The 22,275-nt window shown below is 35.7% G+C and overlaps 4 protein-coding genes across 4 annotated transcripts; all 4 read left to right on the forward strand.

Moving 5' to 3' along the window:
- The first annotated feature begins 26 nt into the window (after window positions 1-26).
- Window positions 27-1,825, forward strand: LOC149013902 (uncharacterized). The gene is made up of 3 exons (XM_089158773.1): window positions 27-381; window positions 928-1,014; window positions 1,586-1,825. Exons 1-3 carry the CDS (start codon window positions 87-89, stop codon window positions 1,678-1,680), a joined length of 477 nt encoding a protein of 158 aa, XP_089014899.1. The 5' UTR covers window positions 27-86; the 3' UTR covers window positions 1,681-1,825.
- A 6,393-nt stretch (window positions 1,826-8,218) lies between these two features.
- On the forward strand, window positions 8,219-9,710 carry LOC149013903 (non-specific lipid transfer protein GPI-anchored 9-like). The gene is made up of 2 exons (XM_089157757.1): window positions 8,219-8,501; window positions 9,577-9,710. Exons 1-2 carry the CDS (start codon window positions 8,219-8,221, stop codon window positions 9,708-9,710), a joined length of 417 nt encoding a protein of 138 aa, XP_089013883.1.
- Window positions 9,711-11,833: 2,123 nt separating this feature from the next.
- Window positions 11,834-13,212, forward strand: LOC149013904 (non-specific lipid transfer protein GPI-anchored 3-like). Its single transcript, XM_089159220.1, has 3 exons — window positions 11,834-12,239; window positions 12,471-12,539; window positions 12,932-13,212. The coding sequence occupies exons 1-3, from the start codon at window positions 11,936-11,938 to the stop codon at window positions 13,018-13,020; spliced, it is 462 nt and encodes a 153-aa protein (XP_089015346.1). The 5' UTR covers window positions 11,834-11,935; the 3' UTR covers window positions 13,021-13,212.
- Window positions 13,213-18,345: 5,133 nt separating this feature from the next.
- Window positions 18,346-19,900, forward strand: LOC149013905 (MYB-like transcription factor ODO1). The gene is made up of 2 exons (XM_089158621.1): window positions 18,346-18,718; window positions 18,862-19,900. Exons 1-2 carry the CDS (start codon window positions 18,456-18,458, stop codon window positions 19,445-19,447), a joined length of 849 nt encoding a protein of 282 aa, XP_089014747.1. The 5' UTR covers window positions 18,346-18,455; the 3' UTR covers window positions 19,448-19,900.
- The last annotated feature ends 2,375 nt before the right edge of the window (window positions 19,901-22,275 follow it).

Genomic DNA, 22,275 nt, shown 5'->3' on the forward strand with positions numbered 1-22,275 from the left:
GAAGCTAGCCATACAGAGAGAGAGACAGAAACAGAGACAGAGTTGGGTTTGGAAAATAGTGCAGGGGAGGGAGAGAAATAGAGAAGATGGAGATTGGAAAAGTGGCGATGTTGATGGTGGTGGGTATGGTGATGGTAGCAGGATTGGTTGATGGACAAACCAATGCGTGTGAATCAGCTCTGGTTCCATGCCAGGCCTATCTCAACTCACCGAACCCACCAGCCTCTTGCTGTACCCCTCTCAAGCAAGTTGCGGCCACTCAACTCCAGTGCCTCTGTGGTCTCCTAAGCAACACCGCCTTGCTCAATAGTTTCGGAATCAACATCACCCAAGCCCAGGAGCTTCCTCAGCACTGTGGCATTACTGTCGCTTGCGGACAATGTAAGTTTCCGCTGATTCCTCTGTTTCTACTTCTCAATTCCGATCTCTTTCTACCTACGTCCACCACCAGAGAGAAAAAATGTTTCACTATTTTCAGAAAAAATCACATTACTCTCACACTCACAAAGTGCTGCTACCTTTGCTTGTCCCCAATCCCTATCTTCAAGATGGGTTTCCAATCTCTTACGGGAATTGATACATCTAAAGTATCCACAGAGACTATTTATAACCTAGAACTCTAATCTTAATATAATTTTAAATTTTAACTCAGTACTAATAATTGAATGTTTCAATTACAAATACAACCCCAACTATAATTACACAAACCCACAAAATACAGACACCTAAATCCAACATGCATAATGATGTTTGCCCGATTGAATTTCTTAGAACCAATTGGGCTAGTTGGAAATCCGGTGTGCTTGATTCTAAAATCCTTGGAGCGATTGGTTTTTGGAACTGAAAATTTGTTTTCTGATGGAACATGTTCTTGCAGACTTGTAAGCTTTTCTGTTTTATTCAAAATTTTGTATTTTATTGTTACAGCTGGTTCACCACTTGGTTCACCGATTGGTTCACCACTTGGTTCCCCAATTAGGTCTGCAACTCCACCACCACCACCGCCTCCTCCAGGTACAGCTACAACTCCATTACTCTGTCTTTCTATATTTGATGATCTACCTAAAAATTTGTCCAAAGCAATTTAAGGATCAAAATTTTGTTTTTAATGAAAAAAGATTTATTATCTTACTAAAAACACATATAAATATTAGTTTGAGTTCCACCAATTTTTGCTGCATGATTAGATGTTGTTATAGCTTAAATTAACAAACAAATGTTGGGGCATTGGAAATGGGAATGCATCACATTTGATTGGATTAATTTTGCTCATCTGTTCTTATCATGGCAAGAAGATCTACCAAATTTTCTTCTTCTTAATCATTTTGGATTGAAATCCAAGAAAATTGTTAAAAAGGAAAAGCACTTCAATGTGTTTTTGTTCTTGCTCATCCAAAATAGCTGTCAATCAAGTCAATCGCTTGTTGGTGGAAAACAAATACAAAATAAACAAAAATAAACAGTTGATTGGGATTAAAGAAGAAGAAACCTCAAAAGTTTAATTGAAAATCCTGTATTTTGAGCTTAACTGTGATCAAATCTTAGGGTTTTTCCCTATAATATAGATTAATTTTTATTATGACAGGTTCTGGAGTGGGAAAGCTAGCTTGGAATGGCGTATCTTCTTTGGTTGTTCTTTTAACTTCTATGGTGGTCATTAAAGACCTATTTGTGTTTTAAATCAGTGTTTGAGAGTTCCGTTTGTTTGTGGATTTTCTTCCACCAATTTATCCATTTTACCCATTTGAATTTCAAAAGGGATCATTTCCCTTTTCTAATTTTATTTCCATTGTAATATTCATTTACTCTATTTAAATAAAATTATTAACACTTGTGAAAAAGAAGAAGAAAAAAAGAGTTCAAATGTTCAAATTTACTTTATTTATCTAATACAGCTATAATTATTCCGATCACATTTATTATTTTAATCATGAAGTGGTGATATCATGATGAATTTATAATGATGCTCTGTATTAAAAAAAAAATTATTTTAGGGATTAGATTAATTTTGAGAAAGTTTGATCCTGGGGACTGATATGCTTATATCTTTCCACGTATTGCAACATGTTATTCTTTTTGGAAAAAATTAGCTTTGTATTAGAGAAAAAAAAAATTACAATTTGAATTAAGTCTTTCGCTCAATATCATCTCTTAAAGTATGAGATAGCGCATATTGGCAAAGACGGAGGTAAAAAAGAAATTTCAAATACGGAAGGGTGCAACCTTGCCAAAAAATCTGCCATAGGCATTAAGCTTGCAGACAACATGATGAAGTCCATATTGGCAAAACCGTCTCAATAGATCTTGGATGTCACAACTCACAACCATCCTCTGCGTTGCACACCAGGGTATACGAAACCTCCCTAAAATCGTTGCAACAACACTTGACGAATTGGAACAAATCTAGACTCTTTGGATAGAATGCTCCAAAGCTAGAACCAGTCCACTATGAATGGCCACAAACTCCATGCAAAGAACATTTGTTTCAAAACACCTACCAACAGTAGTGAAGATAACTTCACCCATCTCGTTTCTTGCAAGAATCCCATAACCTCCTGATTCCCCACGACAGAGCGATCGCAATTTAGAGAAACCCATCCTGTAGGTGGTCTATTCCAAGTAAAAGCATATGGTTTGGAAATCATATATTGCATCTTGAGCTTCTAATGATGAAATAAAGAACGACTGTGATCAATATCTATGACTGGAGGTGCTTCCCCAAGGAATCTCAACCTCGTATCATAAGTAATACAATTTAAAACACCAGTGTGAGTCTCCGACTTCCCCTAGAAAATGTGGTTATTCCTCTCTATCCAAAACGATAGCGAAAATAGAAAAAGCTGAATTGAAATAATTCACCCATCACATCGTGAATGCTGAAGTGAGATGTTGCCCAGGCCACTCTAAGGGGTTGTAGCTAAATGATTTTATGCCAATTTTTTCAATTCGGCATAGAATGCATTTTTTATGCTTCGTGCCTGAATTGGGCAAATTAGGCACATAATCTATACTAAAATCTTGTATGATTGGGCATAGATGGACACATTTTTCTGGCAAAATTGACACAAATTTTGTATGGTATAAAGAAAATCAAGGTACAAAATGTGCATTTTTATTTTTAATAAATAATTAAAAAAGGTAAATACACATCCGTTGATAAACAATTGCTCACATAAATCAAGGGTATAATGTTTCAAGTGATTAATGGCAGTCTGGTTATTGCTGCCAATTAATATAAACATAGCTGAAATTACCTTGATGTGAATTTTCCATAATGACTTATCATCAATAGTGGCAGTTTTGTTGATAGCATGTTATTCAAATCCTGTAGTTTTCAATAATTTCTTGAAACTGACATATTGTTGTCTTAACTTGTTGAACTTGTTTGTCTGCTACTTCATTTCATAATTGATCTTTGACATGGTTCTAAATTTCTTCAAAATATTTTTCCAGCTTGCCTTATTGAATGTGGATGTTGTTCTATTGGAAATCTTAATCTCTTCAAACATTATATCTATAAAAAGTTGAGCATTTTCTTAACAACTATGGTTTTACTAATCGATGGCGGCGTAATCACTAACCTAATTGAGAAACATGAGATATTAAGGTAAGTAATTTATAAATGCTAGCTAAGGTGTTCAGTGTTGATCAGGATTTGGTGTTCCATATCCTTAATTGAGGTCAATAAAAGAAGACAAGGTTCATATGAGTAGCACTTTCATGGCCCAAGTCAGCCCAAACACGCTCTGAGCCAAGCTCAAGTTCAGTTCAACTTTTTCTTAATGTCGAGATTGGGTTACAAAATAAGTAGTCTTGGTAAGGTTGGATAGGATTCGAGTTTAACCCTTAGTTCAACTCAGTGCTACCCTAACCAATATTTTTGTTAAGTTGGTAAATTAAAAATATTTATAAATTAAATTTGAACAATTATTTAACCAACTATCCCATTGATCACCCAAGGGATTAACTTAAATTGACAAAAATCAGCACTTCATGAATAAGAAGTTAAAATTTCAAATCTCCCTGGGTTCTATCAATAAGCCATCACAAAAATGAGCAAACTTCTCGGCTATTCTTCTATTTTAGACAAAATTCTTCATGTATGGCTATGAACAGTTTTTTATGATTCTTTGAAAAGGATAAACAAGTAATCCATCCAAACAAACAAACAAATCTCCACAACCCAACACTGCAGCAACCCATAACTTCTTCCTTTCTTTCCATTTACTTATTTAACAAACACTATAATCACATATATGCAGTGGCGGAGCCACGTAGGGACCGGAAGGGGCCAATGGCCCCCGGATTTTTAAAAATTTAAAAATGGCTACATATTTTTCTAATTTTGTTTACATTACGTGTGAAATACCACTATTTGGCCCCCTCTAAAAATTAAAAATAAAAATCTAAGATATAAATGATGGGTACAAATGTCATTCTTAATCATAATCAAATGGTTATTATTAAACCCCTAGTTTTAAGGAATAAAGGGTTAAATTCTAATTAAAAACTAACTCACTATCCATGAATTTCTCTTTATATTCTCTCTCATATTTTTTTTCCTATTTATTCTCTCATGAATCTCCTCTTTTATTTCTATTTCTTCTCTCTTTTTTCTCACAAAATATTGGAGTAGTTAGCAGACATTGAAATTTTTGGAAATCTTCTCCACAGTTATCAGTATTCACTCTCTCTTTCTCAAATTATTCCTCTCTCTCTCACATTCACTACGATTTTTCTAATATTCATTTAATAAAGTATAATTTTTTTTATTTATTTACTTGTTCTTTCTTTCTCCTAAAATTTGATTCTACTAATAGCAATTTGAATCTCCTAATAGCAATTTGAATCTCGTTAGAATTCAGCCATAGATTTTATCAGATCTAATCATAATCATTGATTTTTTTTTTTTTTAATCCTTAAAATTTTTTTCTAACATTTCATTCCTATTAATGGAAATTCAAATCTCGCTTAGAATTTCAGCTTAATTTACCTAAAATTTTAATGTAGGCCTCACATGTCAAAATATAATACAATTTTATGAGATGGGACTCACGGTGAGTCCCGCATTGGCCCAAGTATATTCGGCCTCCCCCCATATTCAATCCTGGCTCCGCCCCTGCCTATATGAATAGTTTCTCTGCCGTATCACAACCTTAGTTAGAATGAAGATTGAACGATAAGGATTCAGAAACCACACTGATGTCAACTAAATTTTCTGTTAAGTTAACCTTGGAATTAATGAGCAATCATCATCAGCAACAAAACACCACCGCTAGCTACCTCGTTTCATAACGGAAAATTTCTGCAACCCAAATTTCTAGAGGAAAAAACTATGAATTTACGTGATCCGTGGTCCCAATATTATTGTGTGGGTCTTACTTGGTGGACTATCTTTTCTGAGTAATTGGGGAAGAAACAAAGAAAGAAAAAGAGAACTTTTCTTCGTGGTTCCGTGTAACACACTCAAACGATAGATTCCTAAAGCGGCAACGTAAATGGATTGACCACAAAAAAAGCCAGTCTTCAACTTGGATTTTCTCTCCGAAGCACAAACCCAGTAGACTCAGAAATCAACGTTGACCGTGGAAGCTTAGAGAAGCTGTACAGAGATAAGTCATGTGGTGCTTGCACCTTGCAAGTCATGTGGTGCTTGCACCTTGCTTGCTTGACCGGTGTTTATCAAATCACCAACTTGAATGTTGTACGTTTAATGTTAATGCCGATGGTTGAGATTTTGATTTCGACTCTCTGTCTCACTCATACAAATTGAAAGCTAAACAGACGGTCAAGATCAAAATCTCAGTCAACCGATTAATTATCAAATGCCTTTTGAAAGTGGAACACAACGTCGTACGCGTGTCACAGAGCCATTTTTCCACGCGACTGTGACATTCTGTCGAACATGGAAGCTGCTTCAATTTTGAAAGTCGTCTAAGCTTGTAGAGTGGATTCAATCCCATGCCACTGTCAAATGTCATAGAAAGGCATGACAAGCATGGTCTCAGATAAATACGATGTTTTAGTTGTATACTTGTATTATGTGTCGAGTCTCTTCAAATGTTTTTAAAATGGTTCCTTATTCTTTTAACATTTTTAAATTCTAGGCACTTTCTATTCACAATTATTTCAAGTAAAATATCAACGGGTGGAGTAATATATTTTTTCTTTATCTATTTTTTATGTGTGAAAAATGTGTGAAATCGAAGTAGTATCCAAGCTTGAATATATTATTTTTAATAGACTATTCTTTTTAAACTAAAAATCTTTGTAGATTAAAAAAATCAGAAAAACATCCTTATACACAAGTCTCTGTTGTGTACAACAGTACACAATATATGTCAAATAATTAGTTGAGGAAGCAAATAATTTATAAAGCTATTTTGAACTTTTCAAATTTGAATTGAAGTTTTAAATCACAGCCTATTATTTGGTTTATATGTGCACAATAAATGATTTTTTTTCCCAAAAAAATTAATTGAACTCAATTAGCATTACCTAAGAATAATGCAATATGTTGACTTGACTTAGCAAAGCCAATGAAACTTTGAAAAGAATCACTACTAAATTATTTAAATCATCAACTACCCATAATAGGTCAGTTCACACTAATTTGGTCAAAAGAATAATTATTTGCAATAAGATTTGATCAGAAGGTTGTACTCAAAATACAAAACTCCCATGTTTTACAACAGGAAATAAATACTATTGAAAAATCATAACATAATTAGTGTTTTTTTTTTAATCAATTAGTGTTTTTTTAGAAGGTATGTAAATAAATTATTACTAATATTGAACTCTTTGTAGTATCAACCGGAAAATCGATCCCTTGCTTTAAGGGTCTGTTTTGTTACATGAATCTAGATATTTGAAATATCTTGATTCATGAATGCAAGATTTATACCCGTTTGGTTGTGAAAATCTAGAGATTCATCTTTTTACACTAAAAACGTGAATCTGTAGATTTATGGGTATGAGGTGAAATCCAAAGATTTCATCTCTATTATAAAAACAATAAACATTTGTACATTTACAAAAATCACTGATGAATCCACAGATTTCATTCCACATATTTGGTTAATCAAACAGTTAATTTTATAAATTATGACTTCATAGATTTGAAATGTATAGATTTAAAATCTCTAGATATTTGAAATTTCTAGACTCATGTAACCAAACAGGCCCTTAAATGATTTTGATTACTCTCTATTACTCACATATTACTAATCAAATTTGTCTTTAAATGTTCATCAATTTGACATTATTCTTTTTAGTTCACCAAAAGTTGTGGTAATATATCCAAGAGAAAATACTCGATTAATTTTAAATTATCTTGAACTTGTTTATCAATTACTTTCACAAGTCATGAATGAATTGGTCAATCATTCTTGGAAAAATTACGTGATTAGTTGCTTTCAGGTTTCCCCTTAATTACAAAAATAGTCACTCAATGTTTCATTTTATAAAACTAACTAAAACTGAGTTTGCAATTACAAAACTAGCCAAAGTAGTGTTTTTTCATCTCTTTGGACATTTTTACCCCTAAAATTGACCGTATATGCATAGGGGTGAAAATGTCCAAAGGGTATAAAAAAATAATGACTTTTTCTTTCTAAACAAAGTAGTGATTTTTTCGCTCGAAGTGATCAATTTTAGGGGTAAAAAATATTCCAAAGAGATGAAAAATCAATATTTTGATTAGTTTCGTAAATGCAAACTCAGTTTTGGTTAATTTTATAAAGTGAAACATTGAGTGGCTAATTTTATAAGAGAAAACTTAAAAGAAGCTAATCACGTAATTTTCCCATCATTCTTCTTGTTGTTATTTTTAATATACAATTAAAAAAATAAACAGAAAAAAATGCTGCAGTTGGATGCATGAAACTTGTTAGTTGTTACTGGCCAAACCCATGTGTCTGAATTGAAAGACAACATATTGCACACATTAATTCACCAAAAGTAACAAATTTATAGGGACAGACAGGTAGTTGCTGTAACAATTGGGCACGTTAAGGACTAAGGAAGGTCTTCCATGTTTAAGAGATCATAGCCCACACAACACTATAAAAGAACATTTGGACACTAGGAATTTTCAAAGCTTTCCAAGAAGCTAGCCATACAGAGAGAGAGACAGAGACAGAGTTGGGTTTGGAAAATAGTGCAGGGGAGAGAATTAGAGAAGAACAGAGAAGGGAAGATGGAGATGGGAAAAGTGACGATGGTGATGGTGGTGGCTATGGTGATGGTAGCAGGATTGGTTGAGGGACAAACCAATGTGTGTGAATCAGCTCTGGTTCCATGCCAGGCCTATCTCAACTCACCGAACCCACCAGCCTCTTGCTGTACCCCTCTCAAGCAAGTTGTGGCCACTCAACTCCCGTGCCTCTGCAATCTCCTAAGCGACACCGCCTTGTTCAATAGTCTCGGAATCAACATCACCCAAGTCCAGGAGCTTCCTCAGCTCTGTGGCATTAACAACATTGCTGCCGCTTGCGGACATTGTACGTTTCTTCAGATTCCTCTGTTTCTGCTTTTCAATTCCAATCTTTTTATTGGTCGACCTTTGTATTACTAGAATTTGAAGAATTTAACGTGGTCCGGTAAAATCTTGCCTATATCCACCAGAGAGAAGAAAAAAAAAGTTTTACTATTTTCAAAAAGCATCACACTACTTTCACACTCACAAAGTGCTACCCTTGCTCGCCCTCATTTCTCAAGATCAGTTCTCATATCCCCTACAGATATTGATATATCTAAATTATCCACAAAGACTATTTATAAGAAACCTAAAACCCTAATCCCAATTATGTGTCTCAAATCCGATTTAGGTTCCAACTGAGCTAGGTTAATACCCGATTGACTTCTCGTGTCCAAAGACGATGAGACCTGCAAGAAAGGTTAGACGGGGCCGGCTAGGATGTCTAACAGCCGCTTCCAATGGCTAAGTTGGTCGGTGATCAGATTAAGATCCCATGCAAATGCAACACAAGAATTTGCTAAGAAAGTGTTCGTCCCTTACCGGAGGGGTAAGTCTTTCTTTAAATAGTATGCAGGTTACCTTTTTGGGTACAAACAGGCTTCTCGACGGTTGTTCCCCCTAATCATCTCTGGGGTTGACCTTCTGTTCATGGCGATGTTGCCATATAGGTCCAACGTGAATGGAGTCTTCCAAATGTGTTATGCGGTCGTCGAAGTACCCGACTGTGCTGGCTTAGCCCTCAGTCGGGTCCTGACCCAGTCGAGTATATTCTTCCTGTATCACCAATATAATTATAATTTCGACTGAGTACTAATAATTGGCATAAACCTTATTTCAATTACAAATACAACCCCAACTATAATTACATGAACCCACAGAATACAAGGCACCCAAATTTAACATGTATAAAGAATGTTTGCTCCGATTGAATTTCTTACGGCCAATTGGGCTAGTTGGAAATCCAGTGTGTTTGATTTTGAAATCCCTGGAGCGATTGGTTTTTGGAACTGAATTTTTTTTTTCTTCTGACAATACATGTTCTTGCAGACTTCTAAGCTTTTCTGTTTTATTCAAAATTTTGTATTTTATTGTTACAGTTGGTTCACCGCTTGGTTCCCCAAGTAGCTCTGCGATTCCGCCATCAGCGCCTCCTCCAAGTACAACTACAACTCCATTACTCTATCTTTCTATATGTGATGATCTACCTGAGAATTTGTTCAGAGCAATTTAAAGATCAATTTTTTTTAATGAACAAGAAAATATTCATTATCTTATTGAAAACACTTACAAATATTAGCTTGAGTTCTACTAATTTCTACTACATGATTGAATGTTGTTATATCTAAATTAGCAAACCAATGTTGAAGCATTGGGGATGAGAATGCATCATACTTAGATTGGATTAATTTTTTACCATCTGTTCTTAACATGGCAAGCTCTACCAAATTTTCTTCTTCTTAATCCTCTATGATTGGAACCCCAGAAAATTGTTGATAAGGAAAAGCACTTCAATCTGTTTTTGTTCTTGCTCATCCAAAATTTGTTGTCTATCAAGTCAATGCTTGTAGTTGGAAAATAAATTAAAATAAATAAAAGAAAAATTAAACAAGTTGATTGGGATTAGAGAAAAAGAAGCCCCCAAAAGTTTAATTGAAAATCATGTATTTTGAACTTAATTGGGATCAAATCTTAGAGTTTCTCCCTTCTCATATAGATTAATTTTTATTATGACGGGCTCTAGTGCGTGAAAGCTAGCTTGAAATGGCGCATCTTCTTTGGATGTTCTTTTGACTTCTATAGTGTTCATTAAAGGCCTATTTGTGCTTTGAATCAGTATTTGAGAGTTCCGTTTGTTTTCATATTTTCTTCATTCAATTTTTCCATTTTACCGATTTGAATTTGGAAAGGGATCATTTTCCTTTTATTTCCACTGTAATATTCACTTATTCTATTTAAATAAAATTATTAATTCTTGTGAAAAAATAAAAAATAGAAATGAGTTCGAATGTTCAAACTAACTTTATTTATCTAATACAACTCCAGTATCACATTTGTTATTTTAATCATGAAGTGGTGAGATGACTGACATCATTATAAATTTATAATGATGATCTGCATTGGAAAATTTATTCTGGGGATTAGAGTAATTAATTTTGAGGAAGTTTGACCGTTGGGGACCAACATGTTTATATCTTTCTAAGCATTGCAAAATGTTAATCTTTTTTAAAAACTGTTAATCTTTATATTACAGAGAAAAATAATTACAATATAAAATAAGTCTTTTCTTCAGCATCATCTCTTATAATATAAGACAGTGCTTCAGGTAAAGACTGAGGAAAGAAAGAAATTTCACATATAAAGTGGTACAGCCTTGCCAAAAAATCAGCCCTAGGCATTAAGCTCGAGGACAACATGATGAAGGCCATATTGGCAAAACCGTCTCAGTAGGTCTTGAATGTCTACCCATCTTGTGCTGCATACCAGGATATACTAAACCTCCCTAAAATCATTGCAACATCATTTGACAAATTGGAACGAATCTGAATTCTTTGGATAGAATACTCCAAAGCTAGAACCAATCACCTACAAATGGCCACAAACTCTACGCAGAGAACATTTGTTTACGAAACACCTACCAGCAACAGTGAAGATAACTTCACCCATCTCGTTTCTTGCAAGAATCCCATAACCTCCTGATTTCCCGCGACAGAGCCGTTGCAATTGAGAGAAACCCATCTGACAGGTGGTCTATTCCAAGTAAGAGCAAATGGTCTGAAAATCCTATATATATTGCATCTTGATCTTCTAACGATGAAATAAATAACGATTGCGATCAGTATCCATAACTGGAGTTACTTCCCCAAAGAATCTCAACCTCGCATCATAAATAATATAGTTTAAAAAACGACAGTGTGAGTCTCTGACTTCCCCTAGAAAATGTGGTTTTTCCTCTCAATCCAAAGATGATAGCAAAAATAATCAAAGCGGAACCAAAATAACTCACCCACCACACCGTGGTTGCTGAAGTAAAATGTTGCCCAGGCCAACTTACCTATTCCGGAAATATCTTTAGTTCAGCACTAAGTAACAAATTTATGGGGACAGACTGGTAGTTACATGGTCATCTTCCTCTCCTTGGCTCCTTGAACTATGTAATCAGGGTGCTTGGCTATTGCCTTTCAATGAATGTTGTTTACCAAAAAAAAAAAAAAAAAAAAAAAGACGGGAGCTACCGTAACAATTGGGCACTTCAAGGACTAAGGAAGGTCTTTCATGTTTAAGAAGTCATAGCCCACACAGCACTATAAAAGAACATGTGGACAGTAGGAATTTTTCAAAGCTTTCCAAGAAGCTAGCTGTACACAGAGAGAGAGAGAGAGAGAGAGAGAGAGAGAGAGAGTTGGGTTTGGGAAAATAGTGCAGGGGAGAGAATTAGAGAAGAACAGAGAAGAGAAGATGGAGATGGGGAAAGTGGCGATGTTAATGGTGGTGGGTATGGTGATGGTAGCAGGATTGGTTGAGGGACAAAACAATACGTGTGCTTCGGCTCTGACGCCATGCCAGGCCTATCTCAACTCTACGAACCCACCAGCCTCTTGCTGTACCCCTCTCAAGCAAGTTGTGGCCACTCAACTCCAGTGCCTCTGCAATCTCCTAAACGACACCTCCTTGTTCAAGAGCCTCGGAATCAACATCACCCAAGCCCAGGAGCTTCCTCAGCACTGTGGCATGACCGACACTGTTACCGCTTGCAGACAGTGTAAGCTTCCTCTGATTCCTCCTCTGTTTCTAGCTTCTCGATTCCGATCCGATCTCTCTACTGCTTGACCTTGTTATAACGATCTTTGCCAATCCGATGGGTTTGATTCTGACATCGCGCTGCAGCGATTGGTTTTTGGAACTGAAAATTAGTTTTCTGATGGAAAATGATGTTCTTGCAGATTTCTGAGCTTTTCTGTTTTATTCAGAATTTTGTATTTTCTTGTTACAGATGGTATTGGTGGTTCACCAGTTGGTTCCCCAAGTAGCTCTGCGACTCCCACACCACCGCCTCCTTCAGGTACAGCTACAGCTCCATTACTCTTGTCTTTCTATATTTGATGATCTACCTGAAAACTTGTCCAGAGCAATTTAAAGATCAGTTTGATCGGATTAATTTTGCACCATCTGTTCTTAACATGGAAGGCTCTACCAAATTTTCTTCTTAGTCCTTTAGGATTGGAACTGTGTAGAAAAGGTAAAGCACTTCAATCTGTTTTTGTTCTTGCTCATCCAGAATAGCTGCCTATCAAGTCAACGCTTGTAGGTGGAAAATAAAATATAAACAAAACAGTCGATTGGGATTAAAGAAGAAGCCCTAAAAGTTTAATTGAAAATCCTGTGGTTTTAGCTTAACTGGGATCAGATCTTAGCGTTTCTACTTCTGATATAGATGAATTTTCATTATGACAGGCGTGGAAAAGCTAGCTTGGAGTGGCGTATCTTCTTTGGTTGTTCTTTTGACTTCTATGGTGGCCGTTAGAGACTTATTTGCGATTTAAATCAGTGTTTTGAGAGTTATGTTTATTTGCGAAGTTTCTTCCTCCAATTTGGCCATTTTACCTATTCGAATTTGAAAAGGGATCATTTCCCTTTTCTAATTTTGTTTCTAAGTGTAATATTTACTTATTTGATGGAGATTTATATTTTTAAATAAAATTATTAACTCTTGTGAAAAAGGAGGAAAAAAAAAAAAAGGACTACGAATGTTCTAATTTACTTTATTTATCTAATACAGCTCTAATTATTCGTATCACATTTATTATTTTAATCATCAAGTGGTGACATCAATATAATTTATAATGATGCTCTGTATTAGAAAATTTATTCTAGGGATTAGGTTCATTTTGACAAAGTTTGACCCTAGGCGACTGATATGTTTATATTTTTCCACGCATTGCAACATATTATTCTTCTTCAAAAACGATAGCTTTATATTAGAAAGGAAAAAATTACAGTTTGAAATAAGTTTTTCCCTCAACATCATCTCTTATATGGTTTGGAATTCTATATTGCATCTTAATCTTCCAACGATGAAATAAAGAACGATTGCTATCAGTATCTATGACCAGAGTTAGTTCCGCAAAGAATCTCAACATTGTATTATAAATAATAAGGTTTAAAACACCAGTGTGAGTCTCTGACTTCCCTTGAAAAATGCAATTATTCTTTTCTATCCAAAGATGATAGTGAAAACAACAAAAGTTGAACCGAGATAACTCACCCTCCACATCGTGGTTGCTGAAGTGAGATGTTACCCATGCCAATTCTTCATCCAAACTTGACCTATTCTAGAGCAACGCTCATGCAAAACATCGACTTTTCACAGGGAGTTGATGATGAGCAAGCCATCCCATAACAAACATAAACATGGTCGGTGCTATGAATCGCTAAACCTAAAAGTTTATTAGGATTTAATACAAAATGTTAATGTGTACAACTTAAGGATTATATGTGTGTATAAATTATAAACTTAGTATGAGAAAATATATTAAATTTTGATATGAAGATTGAAATGTTGCACATCACGTCATTTCCTCGCCGTCTAATAATTAAAATATGTATACATTCACATATTTAAAAATCATTTGATTATTCTTAGGTATAACATTTATGTAAATTTGCATTCCCTCTCAATATCTGAGATTATTCTAGTGAAGGTGTGATATATACACCTTTTTGTTTAGAGTAAATTGTACTGATACTTCAAAATGGAGGTTTTAAAGCACTGACATCCCACTCTATGTTTGAAAAACACTGACACTTTAATTCATTAAACACATTAGTCCATTCTGCTAGTAAAACAATTAACCTTCGTAGGTAAAAGAATATATATATATATTTTTTTTAATAAATGAGAATAAGATTTTTTGGAAGGGTATAATAGTCTTTGCGATAATATGACTAACTATTCTAATAGAATAGAACCTATGTGTTTTTCAAACAGAAAGTAGTGTGTCAGTGATTTGCCCTTTTATTTATGATAGTTAACTTTTTTTTTCTTTTTTTTTTCAAAGATAAATATCACTTACTTTGCCTCATAGTTGACCAAATGGCACTTAAAAAGAGAAAAGCTGAATAAGCAAGGTTGATCTCTGGATACCCATATTCTATAGGCCCATAAAAGAAGCTCCATTACAACAGAAACTCATGGGCCGAGGGCTGATTACATATTTAACCCAACCTAGGCTTTCCCAAGAAAAGAAAACATTTGGGTTATGATTCTGCATCACCTAATTTTCTTATACAAATGGAGAACAGAAAATAGTGATGAGTCGGAACTGGGCCAGAAATTTGTACAATATTTTTAGTATGTCTAGCTCATTTGCCTGAACCGTGAAGGATATTTGGTGCAAACTGGGGGGAGCTCATGAAAAAAAATTGATAGTAGTAATGAAAAACCTCTATTGTGATTTTACCAAAATTTATCAATTCATTTTGCGTGAGTACTGTTCTGTAAAGTTTTTTTCCCCCAGCTGCTACAACCATATTGATCGATCTGTTATCTTAAGCTGTGTTTAGTATACGTTCTTGGAATAAATTTCAAGTCTAAAGCACAATATTCTGAAACCATATTTTTCAATGTATACCAAACACAGCTTAATGTAGATGAAGGATACATCTATTGCCTGAGATATGTAAGGTTTTGTTTTAGCTTGTGAAATGTGTGAGAGAAGATTTCACAAAGCTCCATTCTTCTGTCATATCATGCATTCGTGCACACAGAAAGAGAGAAAGAGATGCAGGTAACCAATCCACATTATTCATCCATCTTCTCATATTATTCATCCAAATGATGATTGAGAATTTAGTCCTAAAGTCACATCCGAGGAACAATTATTTGAAATCCTTCTTATAAATCATACCCTTAATACAAATTTTCATTCTTTCAACAGAACCCAAAAGTTCAACAACTATGTCTATATTACTGATGACAAACCAAGAAAAACTCAGGATCCGCCAAAGAATGTCATGTCATTTCACAATACTTAATCCGATCAATCGTATAGTTGATCTTTCGTAATTCCAATCTGTTGGATCTGGGGAAAAATTGGTCGTTTGAAATAAATCTTTCCATGTATGATCGCACAATTAGAAATCAAAATGAATTATTCTATTTCTCTGGCTGCAAACTTGTATAGGAGGAAACATTCCTGAAACCTGGGTAACACTTAAAATATTTTCATATGACGAAGGCATTACTCTCAAGTTACGTCATTTGAATCCCTTTGTATCTTTCAAAACTTTCATGGCTAGGAACGTTGTGTCCTGATTTGGTAGTTGTTGGGTCTATTCATCAGGTGGGGACCTTATGTAGATTTTGAGGCCTTAATGATTAAGATTAGATTAGTAAAAGAAACCCACAAACTGCTAATCTCTTGCGTCACTACTTGTTAGACTTTTAACCAAGTGAATGCTAACCTCATAGCTATACTTATATGAGTAGATACTTTGCTCCCTTAATTTATTTGTTTTATGATCATCACGGATCCAAGGATCAGTAATTGTCCACGTAGATACTCAAGAAAGATATATATCTCGGTTGGATGGTGGATGAGACTGGATGTCTACCATACTTACTACAAATGACTTGCCCATGCATGCACAAACCATTTTCTTCCTTCAAGATATGTGAAGAGACTCCGAGAGAAAGACAGAGAAGAAGAGTTCCAACTTCCAAAGTTGAAGGAAGTGTGAACAAGGTTGGAGCTTTGGAGGAAGGATGGTTGTTAAGGTGATCATGAGCTCACAACAGCAACAGTGAGAAATTTGAGCTATCAGATGCAGGACATCCAAGTCTCACCTTGCACGCAATGCTATTTATTACGTATCGGTTAGTATGTCGAGTTGAGTTGAGTTGAGTTGAGCTCCTTTGCATGAATGTTCATCGTACCTATGGATTAAGCGTCAAACATCTCTCTCTTTCTGTGTTCATTAATATTCATTTTTCATCTTGTAAATGACAATAATATGTTAGTAATCACATACGTGTTGTACTTGGAGATACGACCAACATTAGTTAATTATAACATACTCAATTGAGAATGGGTCAGCCATGCAAGGTGGTAAGTTGGTAACCCTAATTAATGTTATCATAACAAGATAATCTCATCAACAGTATGTAGGCCCTCCTAGCTACTGTAACCGTGCCTTGTAAGACAATTGATTTTCCATCCAATGGAGAGAGTTAGCCCATGAAAATGAATGGTCCTGACTCCTGATGCATAAGGAAATTTTTACAAGTGTCAGATCATGAAAATTCCCTTCACAGGAAGGAAGCACTTCCCTATAGTAATACTCTCCCTAGCTAGTTCATTTTTAACCTGTCTAAATCTAAGACAATGAGCTACTTGTGGGTTACTTCAGTTCAGAGTATATATTTTAATAGGTGAAGTATGAGTTTGGAATTAATTGCATTCAAAGGTTGGCCACCTTTGAGCCTTGTAGCGACAGGCACCGCGCTAGTACAGAATCATGACTTAGTTTATGGTAACCTAGCATTCAACAATGCACGACAAAGGAACTTCGTTCCCTGGTCCCCAAGGTTGGAGGCTTTGCGTGCTGCACCATTTGAGAACCTAACAACTGGACCAGATAAACAGAAATGTCAACCATCAGAAGGTTGAGCTTTGACCTTATTATCATATATGGTGGGCAAGGAGCAACAGTCTACAATTCAAGCCATGGACCATCCTGGATACTGGTCTTGATTATAAACGTGTAACCAAGTGACATCTGGTTTTTGCATTCAAGGGTTTATGTATTTTTTTCAAACTTAGGATGAGATCAAAGAGGATTAATTAGAATAGTTCCTTCACGACATTTGTCCACCAATCAATGTTTAGAACCACTAAGAATGATTTAATCATTTAATCAGCTATCAATAAGCCAATGGAAAACTCTAGAATGGTGCCCAAGGACTAGTTTTGAATGATCAAAGATACATAATTAACGATTAACCAGGTCATGGGGTGGAGGCCTGTGCGTTTTTTTATGTTTCAAATAAAGAGGCCTGCAACCTTCAAGTTCAACAATAAATCTAAAATTGGACTTTCAATAGCTCGTAAAGAAATGTGAGAAAAGCACATACTTCTTCTACTTTCATACTTTGATAATGAAATGACTTGGATATCAAGTGGTCCAACCGGGCAAGACGACGGTTTGAAATCCAGTGGGCTAAATATATATGACCAAGAAGACAGACAGTGAGAGAGACTCGCTTCCAACCTAAACCAGGAAAATGAGCGAGTGGAAGCTGACAAATGAGAGGTTGGGACGCTGGATGAGGGAATTACCGACACAATCAACCGTCTAAAACAACCCGATGTTCTTGTTGCTCCTACTGTGTCCGTTGATTTGGAATAACCTTTTCTGAGATATCCTAAGAGAGAATTGTATGATCAGAACAGTAGAACTTGATCCTCAAATTAACCTAAGATGCTTAGAATCACAGTATAGTTGCTCCCAGATTTGGACACGTAAGCGTGGCGATGACGAAATGGGTGATGGAATGGTTGAGTAAGAGTGCAATGTTGAGATTGTTTGGGAAAAAGGCAAAGAAAAAAATATGTAGCTTAGGTGTGGTTATGCTGTTGGGTCGTCCATCATGTGGAGCATAGGCCACGGGGAAACTGGTGATTTTAGATCCACAGCACCTTTCGGAAAACTCATTGTGGGTCCAGTAATCCACACTCCTTTCTCTCTCTTTCTTTCTCTCTCTCTCTCAACACACAAAGCCAAAGAAGCCAAAGAGAAGAGACAAGATACAAGACAGACTGGGCTTGCACGGTTGCACCAAAGAAAAGGATGTAGCAGCATTTACTTATTTAAAGGTGGGTGGGTGTGGGGCTTTTGAGCCATTTAGGGAATTGAATTGGAATTGGAATTGGAATTGCAGTGGTTGCTGCTGTTGTGAAAGAAGCTAGCTACTGATATTATGGGAAGACAACCTTGTTGTGATAAGCTGGGTGTCAAGAAAGGGCCATGGACGACTGAGGAAGATAAGAAACTCATCAACTTCATTCTCACCAATGGCCAGTGCTGCTGGCGAGCTGTCCCTAAACTCGCCGGTCTCCTCCGCTGCGGCAAGAGCTGTCGCCTTCGCTGGACTAATTATCTCCGACCTGACCTCAAGAGGGGCCTCCTTACTGAAGCTGAAGAACAATTGGTCATCGACTTGCATGCCCGTCTTGGAAATAGGTATTATCTTTTTCCATCCTTTTTTTTTTTTTTTTTTTTCTTGGCATCCAAACAATAGCTTGAGAAAAAGTGGGTATTTGTTTTTCAATTTTGTTGCATGGTTGATGATGACACAATAGTGTGGAATTTGTTTGTTCTTCTAGGTGGTCGAAGATTGCTGCTAGATTGCCGGGGAGAACTGATAATGAGATTAAGAACCACTGGAATACCCACATCAAGAAAAAGCTTACCAAGATGGGAATTGATCCAGTTACCCATGAACCCATCAATAAACCATCATCATCTACTACTACTACTACAGCTACTACTAGTAGCTCACAGCAGATAAACTCTATGGTGGATCATCCAGACCAGAAAACAGATGAAAGCAACGCAACATCAGAGGAAAATTCAAGCACATCACAACCTGAAACTTGTTCGGGAGCTGAGTCTGGGTCTAGTTCTGATAATAATATTAGGGAAGAAGACCCATTAATGAACTTCATATGGGAGAATGATACATCTTTTCTCGACGCGTCTTTGGATTTTCCGGCGACACCGTCTGCCGGCAACGCCATTAACATGTCGCCGTGGGAGGAGAATTGTGCAAACTGGTTGTTGGACTATCAGAACTTGGGTGTTGAAGAGTTTGGTTTTGGTTTTGGTTTTGGTTGTTTCAACGACGTAGTAGTAGACATGGGCATGGGTATCAACGTAAACACGTTGGAGATGGTGGATAACAAGCTCTAACTTGCACCTTGGAAGTGACAATTCGCACCATCACCAACCACATATTATATGTTTATATGGATTGGTCACACTTTTGCTTCACTTTAGACCTTTATAGACTTGATGATTTTTGTTTGTGGAGTAGTTTAAAACAAGGGGTCCCCTCACTCACCGAGTACTTCAAAGCAAAACAATATATATGGCAAAAGCAGCTCACTTTTAAAGCATGCTGGGTGTTTTCATATATACACAATATATATATCTATATATATATATATATATATATGGGGATGTTCAGATGGGTCTTGTGAATGTAGACTCTTGTACATATTTATTACATGTATATGTATGTCGAGAAGACAATAGAACAATAAAGTAAAGATGTTATGTTCTACACCTAGTAAGATAGCTATGAAGAGAGAAATTTGATCCAGTTCTTAAATGCTATCTTTCATGATTCGATATCTTCTTCTACTTCTGGGCTTTTTTATTCTTCTTCTTCTGTTTCTGGATGCATTTAGAGGTTTTGCTTAATTGTTCCTGTTCTCTTGCTATCTGAAAGAATATTCTTTGGCTGATTACTTCACAAGTTCGTAGATCTTACGTAATCATTTTGTGAAAATAGTCCACTTAGCATTTCTCCTTTGATAATGTGAATGTTGAAAAGGTTGAAAAAGGAGACTAGCTAGGAACCCACTTCATCAAAATGAATCACTAGAAACCATTTTTTTATATTAGCAAAGCCTGATAAACATAGAGTGATTAAATGAATCTATTAAAGGCTAAACCCTTTGGAGAAAGAAATATCAAAGATATACCCTCTACAGATTTTTTGAGGACTTGTATCAATTGATGTGGTGTTGGAAGATTAAAGAACACAAGTAAATACATATTATGGCTCCATTGATGGTGCAGGGACCACTGAAGGAATACCAAACACCTTGTCATAACTTAAATTATAATAAAAAATCATTAAAGTAAGTAATACTAAAAATTGATACAAGTTACCAATATCATTAGTCTAATTTTGAAATTATGTACACTTGATAGCAGGGCTAATCATGTGATGCTAAATATAATAGCAAAGCAATTCCTTTCTGAACTAAATCATCACCAACCATCCTATATAAAACATTATCAAAAACTATAACTAAAATAATCTAAGGTAGACGTAAACTATTATTATTGTTGTACGTAATATTAATAATGTATTCATTATCAGCCAAGGCCAACCCTGGATACCTCCTTGAAAGAAACCATTTTGCTTTTCACCCCTCTCTTTCAAAGATAATTCTTTTATGGGAAAAAAGATTGACTGATCAAGGAGTACACTCAAAGGAGAATAAATATGATGACACCACCAGAGAGTGTTCTTCATTGTCTTGATTTTTTATTTTTGATGTGTATATGATCTTAAGGCATAACTTGAACCAAACATAGCCTTTAAACTATATAGTCATCAAGACTCCTCATAATATTAGAAATAGAGATGATCATGGATTCTAAATCAATTTTACTAATTTGCAGAAAGATCAAAAGGTCATCTATGGTCCTCCAAAATACATAATGTACTAAAATTATAATATCCATGAGACAAACCACTACCTTTAGCAGGAAAAAGTGCTCTCTTTTGGCAATATTATAAACCTAATCTGCTTCCTTCAAAATAAAAAACAAAACAATGCACAACCCATTGTGATTTTCAGCCCCAGTGAAAGGGTATTGAGTGGATGCCCCTCCTCTCTCTCTCTCAATCAAAGTGAAAGAACGCTTGATGATTTGTTGAACAGGAAGGGGAGGATTCAACAAAGATATGGAGTGACCCAAATCCAAAGATTCTAAACCCTAAAGTTTATGGTGGGTGGTGACTGACCTGGACCTCAGCAGATCAAGTGGGATGTTGAATCATTTGTTAGTTGTGGCTAAGCCTATCAAATGGGGTATGTTTAGTAAACAAATAGTGACAACTGGTAGTACCTCACTAAAGTGTTCTTCAAACCCATCAACACTACATAAACTAAGAAATTTGCCCATATTTTCCCTTAGAATAATAGTTAGTAGGTGCCACACACACACAAAAGAGAAGTCTAGCTAAAGCTCTTAGTCTCCACTTTAGACCGAGTAGGTTACGAAATCATTGTTCTTTGTAAGCACAGAGAAAGTTTCTACCAACCACAAGCATAAACACTAACCAAAAAGAAGGGAACAAGAAATTAAGGTGTACCAAGTTATGATGATGAAGAAGGAAAACCTTACATATGCATCCATAAAAAATGGTCCACAAACTCATGGATCAAGATTGTCCAGTCAGTCCTCTGCTTGGATTCTATAAGAAGGCCTTTGGAATTATGGGTCTTTGAGTGTTTTTCTCTAGTTAGTTACCACATTTTTTTTAATCTAATTTCCATGGCTAGGCTGCTTACAGATCCAGTATTTTTGTGATGAGGAAAGACCAAGTCAAGTCTAAAGTCATTTCTCAAATTTTGTGTTGGAAAACTTATACTTCCAAGCTAACCTAGAAATTCTTCAAAACTCTTCCCTACATCATGGGCCCTCCAAATGAAAAATACCTAATATGAATTGTTACCTGTTGCTTTCTAGTTGCAACTTTCCTAGTGTAGAATCTGAAGACTTTTGAGTTCTTGTTAACCCAGAAATTTCTTGTTATGCTTTCTCCATTACTGTTTTGTACTGGTGGCCCTTCGTCTCCTTCACTGGTTGATCGAGTTTGGTTTGAGAGAATACATCCGTATAGACGTTGTGTCAAAACAGGAGACTGTTGGCTTCTCCGGTTGTTGTAGCGTTTGGTTAACCATAACTACTGCCTACCATGTATTGAATTTTTTTTC

The sequence above is a fragment of the Hakea prostrata genome, chromosome 6 (assembly GCF_041222555.1).
Source record: "Hakea prostrata isolate BN-2017 chromosome 6, UWA_Hpros_2, whole genome shotgun sequence".
NCBI lineage: Eukaryota > Viridiplantae > Streptophyta > Magnoliopsida > Proteales > Proteaceae > Hakea > Hakea prostrata.

What these genes read in the sequence shown, in the direction of transcription:
- LOC149013902 (XM_089158773.1), top strand. Translation starts at nt 87, where the DNA reads ATGGAGATTGGAAAAGTGGCGATGTTGATGGTGGTGGGTATGGTGATG. An exon ending in TACTGTCGCTTGCGGACAAT is followed by an intron (nt 382 to 927) that starts GTAAGTTTCCGC and finishes TTATTGTTACAG; the next exon opens with CTGGTTCACCACTTGGTTCA. An exon ending in ACCACCACCGCCTCCTCCAG is followed by an intron (nt 1,015 to 1,585) that starts GTACAGCTACAA and finishes TTATTATGACAG; the next exon opens with GTTCTGGAGTGGGAAAGCTA.
- LOC149013903 (XM_089157757.1), top strand. Translation starts at nt 8,219, where the DNA reads ATGGTGATGGTGGTGGCTATGGTGATGGTAGCAGGATTGGTTGAGGGA. An exon ending in TGCTGCCGCTTGCGGACATT is followed by an intron (nt 8,502 to 9,576) that starts GTACGTTTCTTC and finishes TTATTGTTACAG; the next exon opens with TTGGTTCACCGCTTGGTTCC.
- LOC149013904 (XM_089159220.1), top strand. Translation starts at nt 11,936, where the DNA reads ATGGAGATGGGGAAAGTGGCGATGTTAATGGTGGTGGGTATGGTGATG. An exon ending in TGTTACCGCTTGCAGACAGT is followed by an intron (nt 12,240 to 12,470) that starts GTAAGCTTCCTC and finishes TTCTTGTTACAG; the next exon opens with ATGGTATTGGTGGTTCACCA. An exon ending in CACACCACCGCCTCCTTCAG is followed by an intron (nt 12,540 to 12,931) that starts GTACAGCTACAG and finishes TCATTATGACAG; the next exon opens with GCGTGGAAAAGCTAGCTTGG.
- LOC149013905 (XM_089158621.1), top strand. Translation starts at nt 18,456, where the DNA reads ATGGGAAGACAACCTTGTTGTGATAAGCTGGGTGTCAAGAAAGGGCCA. An exon ending in CATGCCCGTCTTGGAAATAG is followed by an intron (nt 18,719 to 18,861) that starts GTATTATCTTTT and finishes TTGTTCTTCTAG; the next exon opens with GTGGTCGAAGATTGCTGCTA.